At 45.9% G+C, this 11,286-nt stretch overlaps 2 protein-coding genes across 4 annotated transcripts; both read right to left on the bottom strand.

The window, feature by feature from the left end:
- On the bottom strand, positions 1-7,159 carry LOC119322307. Of its 3 annotated transcripts, XM_037595799.1 has the most exons (5): positions 6,901-7,159; positions 6,686-6,826; positions 6,571-6,612; positions 2,600-6,474; positions 1-2,350 (listed from the first exon to the last, which is right to left on the bottom strand). In XM_037595799.1, the coding sequence occupies exon 5, from the start codon at positions 2,168-2,170 to the stop codon at positions 203-205; it is 1,968 nt and encodes a 655-aa protein (XP_037451696.1). In that variant the 5' UTR covers positions 2,171-2,350; positions 2,600-6,474; positions 6,571-6,612; positions 6,686-6,826; positions 6,901-7,159; the 3' UTR covers positions 1-202. The 3 variants fall into 3 exon arrangements, with proteins under 3 accessions (XP_037451696.1, XP_037451695.1, XP_037451697.1); XM_037595798.1 differs by having other exon boundaries at positions 2,600-6,612; XM_037595800.1 differs by lacking the exons at positions 6,686-6,826; positions 6,901-7,159 and having other exon boundaries at positions 2,600-6,656.
- Positions 7,160-7,298: 139 nt separating this feature from the next.
- Positions 7,299-11,006, bottom strand: LOC119322308 (phytochrome-interacting ankyrin-repeat protein 2-like). Its single transcript, XM_037595801.1, has 3 exons — positions 10,425-11,006; positions 8,651-8,822; positions 7,299-7,920 (listed from the first exon to the last, which is right to left on the bottom strand). The coding sequence occupies exons 1-3, from the start codon at positions 10,548-10,550 to the stop codon at positions 7,709-7,711; spliced, it is 510 nt and encodes a 169-aa protein (XP_037451698.1). The 5' UTR covers positions 10,551-11,006; the 3' UTR covers positions 7,299-7,708.
- Between the last annotated feature and the right edge of the window lie 280 nt (positions 11,007-11,286).

Genomic DNA, 11,286 nt, shown 5'->3' with positions numbered 1-11,286 from the left:
CATTACATGATTATGCTAACTGGCTCATTACAGTATTATCACGCCGACCAGCTCATACTTGTATAAATCAGAGAAAACATCTCAAAAAACAAAAATAAATTACAACAACAAGTATTATTATGCAACTCTTTTCAAAACAACAAGAAAAAAGCAACGAATTTGTTGAGACCGGCTGTGATGGGCCTTGATCCTGAGCCTGTTATCAAACTGGATGGCAGTTGCACGATGGAACCTGATCATCCTGGTGGTTCTTGGGGACATGCACGCCGGCGTGGGTGAGCATGGCCCAGATGTGGGTGATGAACTCGCCGCCGTTGCTCAGCGCCAGCGCATGCGCCTCCGGGCCCGCCGATGGCCTGCGCGCCACGAACACGAGAAGTTCTGCCCAGAACTCGAGTAGCATCCCCCACACCCTCTCGTCCTCAAGCAAGTCACCACCGCTACTGCTAGTGGCCTCCAACTGCTTCCCCAGCTTGACACCCTTCACCATGGCCGACTTCTCCTCGTCCTCTTCTCCTTGACCGAACTTCACCAGACGCTCACGGCGGTCACCAGTGTTGCAACAGCTCTGGAAGAAACTGCTGAGCTCCCCCTTGATGTCCTTGTACACCTTCTTCGTCCATGCCTCATTGTCCGGGAGGAGCCCCGGCTCGTAGGCCACCAAGTATGCACAGTACCTCGACAACGTCAGGGCAGCCTGGCCGTGTGGTGGTAGAGGGTGCTTCTGTTTGTCCCTCATCTCAAATAGGGCTGTCGCGATGTGCCACACCACTATCATTGTTGCGGTGCTCATCTTGGGGTCGCACGCCCACTTGAGGTTAAGGAAGCGTTGCCTTTCCAACGTAGCCATGCCGTTGCTGAAGTGTCTGCCGCAGCTTGGGGTGAGGACGTCCTTCAACGCCTTGACGATGGCCATCTTTGTGTCACCGGTGACGATGGCATCGGGGAGCCCGACGAGGCGCCTCTTGAGCAGGCGGGAAACGAGCATCCACACCCAATGCGGGTCGAGGTAGTGGAGCTTGAGCATGGTGATCTGGTGGACCTTGATGACGGCGTGAGAGCGGTGCTTCGCCCATAGGGTGCCCTTGACGACCCTCCCGGCATGCCCCTTCTGTTGGAGCACTGTCTTTCGGGCATAGGTGTACATTACGGACACAATGAACCAATCAGAGAGCACATACTGCAAGAATTCATATGTCTCGACGGCAAGGAGGGTGAGCGTTAGGAGGAAGGTGATGATGAGGTCGGAGGAGGAGCAAACCATGCCGAAGAGGAAGTTCACTTGGTGGACGAAGCACTTGTACTGCACCACCATGTCGATGGACAGGCCGATGAGCCCCCGAAAGAGGGAGCCTAGCACCTTGAAGATGTGGCCATTGCCTGTGACGAGGAGCACGGTGATGCAGTACAAAAAAATGAAGACGATGGAGATGATGAAGTTGGCTATGAATAGCCCCGGCTTGGACAATGCCAACGGGATGATGGCCTGGTAGTACTCGTCGAGAAACCTCAGCTCTAGTTCCACCACCTGGAAAGCCCTCTCAGCATTGGCAACCTCGTCCTCGTGCCCCTCGAGGGCGAGAAGGCCCCGGAGGACTAGATCGCGTGCTTGTGGGGTGTCTGCCTCTGCCATGTGGAAGTGCTCCATCTTTCGTCGGAGGAGCTTGAAGAGTGCGACGGCAAGGCAAATGTTCTCCAACTTGTGCTTCCTGCTCAAATTGTACCTGAAGATGGGGTCACTATTGGCGAGGTCCCATATGTTACATACCCGGACCAGCTCGGACTTGTTGGCCTCTTCCTTCCCATTTGGACTTCCATCTCCAAGGAGAATTTTGTTCATTTCTTCTTCTTGAATCTTGAAGCCATGGGGCGTCACCTCCCTCTTGAGCCGTCTCTCTCCCATAACCGCGTAGTTGCAAGCCCTCATGATACCAGCGCCAACTGCATGTTCGTCATCGTGGAGCAATTGCCGGCCCTTGTTGACGAGCTGCACCATGTAGCCGGAGACGAGGGCAGCGTTCTTTGCGAGGTCGAAGGAGCGCTTAGCAAGGTAGATGCACATGGAACGCTTGCACATCTTGACGACGCTGAAGATCCAGAGGATGATGAAGAATGACTTGACGCCAAAGCCATGCACATAGGTGTAGATGAGGTACCCAATCCACGCCATGCGTGCAGCCTCCTCGACGGCATCAAAGAAGCTCTAGCGGCCGACGCCACGCGCGAAGGCATCAGTGGCGGGGGCAACCATGGCGTACACCTTCTTGCGGAGGAGCTCTACGAGGATCATCCAGAGGAGAATGAGCTGCGCGCGGGGCTGGTTGCCGGTGTCGGGTGGCTTGCTCTTGGCCTATGAATAAGGTTTAAAATTTCAACAAAATTTCCAACAATTCGATAATTCATACTGATATCGAAATATATGCAACCTCAAAATTTCGTCCTAGATCCAAACAAGTTTAAAACCAAATACAAATTCGATCAAAATCCATTAAAATCGAGTGAAAGTCGATAGATCAAAACCCAAAAGAATTCTCAAAAAGTTGGATATCTCACGAAGGTTTGGTAATTCTTTTTCCTTCAACAAAATTTTAAACCTTACCTGGGAGAACATGTAGGACATGAAGGGGAGGAAGAGGGCGAAGGAGGCGCGGAAGAAGATGCGGGTGGCGGTAGAGTGGCCGCGGCCCCGGCCCGAGAGGCGTCCCGAAACTCCAAGGAGGAAGAGGGCGGTCCCGAGCAGGGTCATGAGGACCGTGGTGGTGACCATGAGCCGCTCGGTGGTGCGCATGTCGGCGGACACCGTGAAGCTGGCCACCAGCGTGGCAGCCGGGGTGGCGCACACCGTGACGTTGTTGATGATGATGTCGCGCCGGGCGCTGGAGTTGTACATTGCCGCGGCAGCGTGGCTCACCGGCGACAGCAGCACCATGCCTCTGTCCCCCTGCCCTTAGCAAGAAGCTGATGGTGATGCTGAATGGTGCATGTGTGCTGCATTGTGCTGATATGTCTGTGGTATTTATACTGCTAGTTTTGGTATGCGTGTGCCACAATGTGGGACAGAATTTCAGCCAGAGCAAGAGGCAAGGCACGGATCGATGCTCCCTGTGTGCAGTGTGCACAAAGCCTTGGGCAGCATCGATTCCTAGGCACTTCTCCATGTACAAAGCCGGGTCTTTAATTATTCTCAGAATTGGACGATCGACAAGCAAAGGGGCTAGGAAGAGCATCCGTCCTACGGTGTACTTATATTTTGAGAACTAGTTATAAAATCCTGCTTTGAAAATGTCCAATTTCAAAGTTAGTATGATGGAAACAATTTAGAAAATGTTGCTCTGAAAATGCGCGATGTCAAAACAAGTGTTTGGTGCTAGGCATTTCCCCTCGGGGCTAATAGGGCTTCGCCACGTTCCCTCCAAAAACATGACTTCTCGTACATATCGCCCCTCTTTTGGTCCATATGAATGGGCACGTGCAGGTTTTTGGCGCGACACGACGGCAAAGATCTAAGGTTTCGGTTGAGAAGAACATCGTCCAATGATGTCAACATGCAAAACCACATACTTGATGGAAAACAAAGGCACATTGCATGTCCAGCATAATGGGAAGGTTCATCATCATACAATTTACTACGTTAGAACTATATCATGACTGAGAACAAAACACGACCACATGACCACAAAGATCATTAGAATCACCTGGGAATAAACCATGGGCTTTTTCTCTGGTTTGAGAGCATGCATACATCGTCCGCCCGTACCATACGGTGCATGAAAGAATCCTGCTGCTGCACCCTGGGAAATATATGCGCACGACAAAGATCGATGCTTTCGTGCGCGCGTCACTGCCACAACCAAGAAGGCAGCAGGTCTTTATATATTCTCAGAACTATGTGATGGGCAAAGAACAGATGCATTTGTCAGTGGCTAGGACCACAAAGCAAAAGGCCAGGCAGAAGAACATGTCCTACAAAAGGATAACCGGGAAGAGCACGCTTCTTTACCTTTCGCTAAGGTTAAGTTAGCTTCTAGCATACTTGGGCCTCGTTTGTTTGGGCTGCGGTTACGACACAAGTGGCTGTAATTTTCTTTTTCTAAGTATTTGCAAATTTTATTTCATAGTATTTGAAAATGCTAGCTCAAGTATGAATAAACCAATCACGTTTATATCTCCCTCCCTGCATAGAACAACGGTGCAAAGAGACTCCGCTAGTCCATAAACTAATTATCAACTGTTCATACAACCAAACATCTTATATTTAGGAATAAAGGGTGTAGATGTTAGTACGGACAACAATCTATCTAGCTTGTCATGCCATAGATAAAGAGATCTTGATCCTATCACACGCGGCATTCATGTAGCCATCATCAGATGTAGTCAGAATGCCGTTGCCACGCTCACGGCGGCATGAGCTTGTCAAGGGAGGCGGGAGTTTGTCAGGGGAGGACAAGTAGAGGCCAGGAAGAACATGTTTTACAACGGGAGAACTTAGGACAGAATTCTTGTTCAGACTTCCACATGCTAATTAAGCTTTCGTCAGACTCCTTCCTTCCATCCATATACGGGCCATTTAGTTAGTCCCTACGTCTATTTTACGCTTGATCAACCTGAAGAACAATATCAACTTATATGTACCAAAATGTAAGGCGTTTTTTTGGTTTTGCATAGGGCATAAAAAACGTCATACATTTTGTTACAGAGGATGTAATACCCAATAAACTTTGATGGGGGCAAAGAATAGATGCATTAGTTAGTACAAGCAAAGGCCAGCAAGAACATGTTTCACAAAAGGAGGACTCATCCATTAGGAAGAGTAGCTTTCAGCTTAGGCTAAGGCTTTAGCCAAGGCAGCTCATCCATAGGTGATGTTTTTCTATGCCCATCACCAAATCCTCAAAAGGGCAGACCCTCAAAAGGACAGACCAAGTGCATATAAGCTCCCACAAGGTAGAGTCTGGGAGAGATTGTAGGGAACCAAGTCTTACCCCTGTGAAGTGGTGAAATGCAATGCATAGAGACTGGTTCGAACACACGAGAAAAACTAGACAGGATCTCCCTTCCCCTCATGCGACCTTGAAGGCACTGCCAGAGGTTTCTCATCAATCTTCAAAGTCAACTATGGAGGTACGTGTTATATAACTTGTAGAATGATGCTAGCCAGTAATGTTTTTTAGGCCGAAACTAATTCTTTCTAAATATATTTTTTTAAATAACAGTTATAATTCATCTTCACTTGTAGCTCAATGGGACACTAGGCCGCCTAGTCGCCCATATGGCAGAGATGAAAGCAATTATGTCTCAGCAACATTCGTTGACGTCTACACAACTGGCAGAATAGTATGACGCTAGAAGGAAATCATCGTGCGCTTGGACGTACGCATTTGTTTTTTTGTAATTCATCCTTTGAAATAAGTGCATGACTAACATCTTTTTATTATAAAGATCATCAATTTGGCATACGACACAACCAGACTTTGATGCGGGAAAGAGAGTTGACAAAGAAATCAACGTAATCATGTCATAAAATTTATAATTTTCCTGTTCTTGTCCCAAAATGTATGCTGATCATTTATCTTTTGAACGTGCAAACTAGAAACCTCAAAAAATGTAGCCGCTTCTACAAATGAAGTTCCAAAGTGTGTCTACAGCACCCCAGCAAAAACTTAGCAACAAAATTTGAGGTATGAAGTTCCATATTGCTAGCACATTCTTTTTTCAACCAAGAGCTAACTTGTGTCCATCTTTACAGAAGGTAAATCAAACATCTATGGACCGGGGAGAACTGACAGACACGACGCTGTGGAATCAATTGGGAAGCGTTTCACGTGTGATGACAGTAAAAACTTACCAGCAGAATCTGAGGTCAACAAATTTACGAGACGTGTGCATGCTGACCTCATATTCTGCCGGTAAGTCTTGTTGCCATACCTGAAACAGTTCCCAATTGATTACACAACATCCTCTCAGTTTTGCCCTTTGGTGGTCCATGGATATTTATTTTACAGATGAACGGAAGTTAGTTGTATGGTTGGGAAAGAAAAACATGCAAGCAATATGGAACTTCATACCATTCTTGCTAGGGAAGCGACTACATTTTTTGAAGTTCTCTAATTTGTACGTTCAAAAGATAAATGGTCAGCATACATTTCGTGACATGAAGAGATAAGTTACAAATTTTGTGACATAACTAGCTTGATTTCTTTGTTAACTCTTTGCCGCATCAAAGTTGTTGTGTCATACGCCAAATCGATGGTCCTTTTAATAAAGATGTTAGTCATGCACTTATTTGGAAGAATGAATTATAATAAAAACAAATGCTTACGTTGAATTGAGAAATTAGATCCTCCAAATGCATGTTGGTTTTCTTCTGGTACCGTACTACTCATCTAGTTGTGGAGACATCTCCGAATGTTGCGGAGATATAATTACTTTCATCTCTATCATCTAGGCCACTAGGCAGGCTAGTGTCCCATCAAGCTACAAGTTAAGAAAAATTAGAACCAGTTTAAAAAAAAGGTATTTAGAAAGAACTAGTTTTAACATAAAAAACATCTTCGAAGGCTGATGAGAAACCTTAGGCAATGTCTTCCAAGGTCGCATGAGGTCCTCAACCATCTGCAAAAAAATTTATTATGAATCATTTTTGTAAAAGCTGAGCAGATTACAACAAGTAACGCTAAGCATATACCTCTCAATCTCATTCGTAGTTCTCTGAGATTATTTTGTCAACCTTGCCCACTTTTGCTTCGTTACAATCTAGGATAAGCGGCTTGTCATGTTGAAAATAGAAAATGGTACGATCAATGTGGAATTTCTCGTAGAACCAAGTCTGCAAGAAAATAGAACTTACATGTAAGTGATCAATTAACAAAAATGTCATATGAAATAATGAGTTTGTATTACCTGTAGTGGTTGAGGTGACCCTTCAAGTTCGCACCTCGTTGACAAACTTCCCCAGCCTTGATATTAAGTGGTCAAGAGAAAGTTATACATAATTGATGGAGTTTATAATATGTATGTCCACAACGATACACACTAGGGATGACCACAAACGATCACTTTCTTGTCAGTATAGTATGTATATGTCCACAATGATACATATTTAATTGATCGTTGCTTAACTTTACCCCAGCTTAGATATCAATCTTGAACTCTGCCAGTTTTCTGCAACAACAATGAAACTTCTTGGCTGCACACAATGGGTTGAGCATGTGCATATCAAGATATGAAATCAGAGAATTGCCACACAGTAGGCCAGTTTAGAGAAACTTAGGTCAAAAAGACAAAATCAAGTTTCCAAATAAACACAACAATAGCTTCAAACAATAAAAAACATGTGTTCCAAACAAACCAATTAGATGTACAATACTTGTCCGGCAAACAAAGCAAAGGTTCGACAACGTATGTTTACGAAGGATGTTCCTTCATAGAGACGGATATTCCAATCTGAGATCACTGCAGCCTGGTCACCGATGTACCAAAATATACCAGGTAAACTACAGGGCAGTGCAGCAGCAACTCCAGGACCTCGTGACGGCACCGTGTTTATTCTTGTATACACATACAATACCAGCATCAGCCTGCTTTCACTTGGACGTAGCTCCTCGCAGGCTCGGCACATAAGCTAGGAAGGGTTGATTTCATAATTAAAAACAAGCACTCAAAACCCAGAGATCAGCAGAATCTCCTCCTGCGGATAGATCACTTTTCACTAGTTGGACGAGCTGAAGGAAGCCTCGCCGCCTGAGTCGCTCTCGTCCTGCATGCGCTTCATCTCGTACGCCCACTCCAGCCCAGAGCAGTAGTGGAGGGGTGGGTTGAACCTGTGGTCGTTCAGGTCAGGGGGCAGGAATGCGCCGTTCTCGACAAGGAACCTGACCACCCTCTTGTTTCTTTCCTTGGCAGCAATGTGCAGGGGAGTCCCTGGATTAAGACAAAATAAGTTTAGGACTCCACAGGTCAAGTAGGTTCCATTGAGTAGATAGTAGTAATAAACGCATTTTAGTAACCTAGATAAGCTAGGTAGCAGGAAAACAGCACCGCAGGAGGTTCAACCCAAATACTAATACATGAAGCCACGCACACCTTTCACATACTTTATAAACAGAGCAAGATTACACTATACACATCAGCTACAAGTAAACCACACCTGCATGCCTAGTAATAAAACATGGAGATCTCGTGTAATGGAAACAAGCTATGTTTAGATGTTAATTAAGCAGATGCATCGCTATTAACACCAGCAACCAAAAACAATATATATAACCTAGATATAAGCTACATAGCAGAAAACTGTACTGCACAGAGTTCAGTCCACATAATACTATATGAAGCAACGCACACCATTCAGCTACTTCAAAACAGAGCAGGATTAGATCTGCAGATCTACTATAAGTAAACATCATCTACATACCTAATCATGTATCATAGAAAAAGAACGGAAACAAATTATGCTGGATGTACTAACTTCCACAGCTTGGCCATATATGTATAGACAATTAAGAGTGGCATCCCAAGACAATACATATAGAATAACAAAAATGATTAAAAACAATAACATTTAGAAAGGTTAGAACTGATGGAAGAACAATCAACAAATAAAAATAATGACACTGGCAATACAGGCAATGACTAAAAAAACAAGTGAACTTACAGCCACAAGCTCCTTTTGTTCGGGCATCAATATTGGCACCGCGCTCCAGCAGTTCATCCATGATTTTCACATGCCCGCCCTGAGCAGCAAGGTGCAGCGGAGTAGCGCCAGGAGACTTTGGTCCCCATGCGGGTGCATTGACATCCATCCCTTCATTCAGGAGACGTCTCACCTAAGGAGAATCAGAAAAAAAATGAAGGCTTTAGATTTTTCACAAGGATGATTAGTAACTAAATAAGATAACAATCTCTAGTTAAGAAGTTGTATGGGATTAATTTTTTGCTATAGAGCAGAATCTAGCCTAAAAGATGCATTCATTCTTGCAGATTTGATTTAAGGTGATCCCACGAATGACAGGCCGTTGAAAAGAATTGATGTGACACAGAATATAACTTAGAACGATTGGTACTTATAACCAGTCCTAGATGACCACATACGAAAGAACATCTGAGACCTGCAAATGAGAATCAGGGTAATCAGCACATCTAACTAGTTGCAAATCTCAGGACATTCGTCCAAAGCTGGATGCAATGTTTAAACATGTACAAGCCCTGAAGGACATCAGAGAGTGTTTCTTTATTTGGCTTAATCAGCTAACTGGGCAGAGCACTTGCCAAACAAACTTTGCTTAAATTGGCTACACAAGGCAACAACATAGTAAAAGAGTTTGGCTGTTTCTCCTAATTGGTCACATATACAAGAGATGAAACGATCAGCATATCTAACTAGTTACTAGCCTGACATACATGTTCCAAATTCCACAACATTTTGGCAGAACAGGATGCAAAGTTTGGACATCGACATGCCCTGAAGGACATCAAAGCGGGTTTTTTTATTTATCTTATTAATCAGCTAAATTGGGCAGGGCATTCAGGCGCGACTGGAACCTAAGAGCTAACCTTATTTGGATTTCCCAAGTAAAACTGGCATGGTAGATGCAAAACAATATTTGCTTCAGTTATCTATAATATCTACAGGATGCCAAAGTAGGCACTTATAACTGAAGTGGGCAGGGCAGACGCCAAACAATCTTCTTCAATTATCCACTCAAGGCGACACAAAATGGCACCACACTATTGGTCTCTTGTCCCTCCTGATCGGTCACACGTGCAACACGCTTGCGGTACTACCCAAGTCGCGGTCCGCCTCAAAAGGGCTACAACCCATTCATGCGCTCGCATGACAGAACATATCCGTGCCTAAACTGAGTAGGGCAGATGCCAAACAATCTTCTTCAATTATCCACTCAAGGCGACACACCATGGCACCACACTGTTGGTCTCTTATCCCTCCTGAATCCTGATCGGTCACATGTGCAACACGCTTGTGGTACTACTCAAGTTGCAGCATGCCTCAAAGGGGCTAACAATCCATTTGTGCGCTTGCGTGACAGAACATATCCGTGCCTAAACAGAGTCTAGATTAAACAATCGATAACTCCTTCATTCATCCAGATTTGGTTTATTGTGATTTGACACAAAAAGAGTGTTTCTTCATTTGGCTTAATCGGCTAAACTGGGCGGAGCACTTGCCAAACAAACTTGCTCCAATTGGGTACACATAAGGCGACAACATCGTACCGAAGTTTTGGTCTCTTGTCCCTCCTAATCGGTCACATGTGCAACGTTTGCGGTGCTACTCAAGTTGCAGTCTGTCCCAAATGGGCCACAAATCCATTTGTGCGCTTGATTGACAGAACATATCCTTGCCTAAACATTCCTAGTTGACTAGTTATTCCGCTACAAAATAAGAAGATACGGGGAGCAGGTCATACCTCCTTGAGGTTGCCCTTGCGGGCGGCGACGTGGAGCTGGTTCCATCCGCGGTCGTCGGCGTCGTCCGAGTCGCCGGCGCGGGCGCGCGCCCGGGTCATGCTGAGCGAGCTGCGGAGCTGCACCATGGTGGCCCCTTGCCTAAGAATCTTGCAAGCAGATCCAAACCAAACCAAGAAAGCAGAGAGGGGAGCAATCCAATCCAATCAAATCAAATCAAGAACGAGAAGGGGGGAGAAGCGAATCGGATCCGGGGAGAAAAAGCTAGAATTTCAGAAGCAGAGGAGATGGGGGGAGGGGGAGATTAGCGGGAGTAGTTGCCCATGCCGAAGGGGGCGAACGGATTGAGGCCGGGGCCGAGCGCGCGGAGGTTCTTGTGGAGCATCGGCGACGAGGAGGCGGAGGAGGAAGACGGCGGCGACGGGCGGCGGCGCACCATAGTTTGGCTTCTTTTGGTGGGGGAGTTGGCTGGATCCGGGGACAGATCAGAGGAAGGTGTCGACGGAGTTGGGGATCATGTCTTCCGCCCGGAAATCAATCAAAAATCACAACTTTCGATCGGAGGTGGGGAAGACCAAGGACGACCCCAGCCTCCTGCCTTATATATTTTCGCGTGCTCGCGTGACGGGCCGGGCCGTAGCTGCGTATTTGGTTGGGCTGTGGATTTCTGAAAGAAGCTGCGTAAAATCTGGGCATTTCCCCCTCAAACAAAAAAAATCTGGGCATTTTCTATTTAGCGCTTCGGGCGTCGGTTGTAGGTAGGGACGCAGAGCGGCGCCCGACCGGCCCCGCTTCGTACTCAAAGTAGATCGACTTAGTTATAATCCTTCTGGTTCAGCTATAGTTCATGTTTGAACTAAATTC

The sequence above is a fragment of the Triticum dicoccoides genome, chromosome 6B, assembly GCF_002162155.2.
Source record: "Triticum dicoccoides isolate Atlit2015 ecotype Zavitan chromosome 6B, WEW_v2.0, whole genome shotgun sequence".
Lineage (NCBI taxonomy): Eukaryota > Viridiplantae > Streptophyta > Magnoliopsida > Poales > Poaceae > Triticum > Triticum dicoccoides.
The sequence above is the reverse complement of the archived record's forward strand: the minus strand, read 5'-3'. Positions and strand labels throughout refer to the sequence as shown.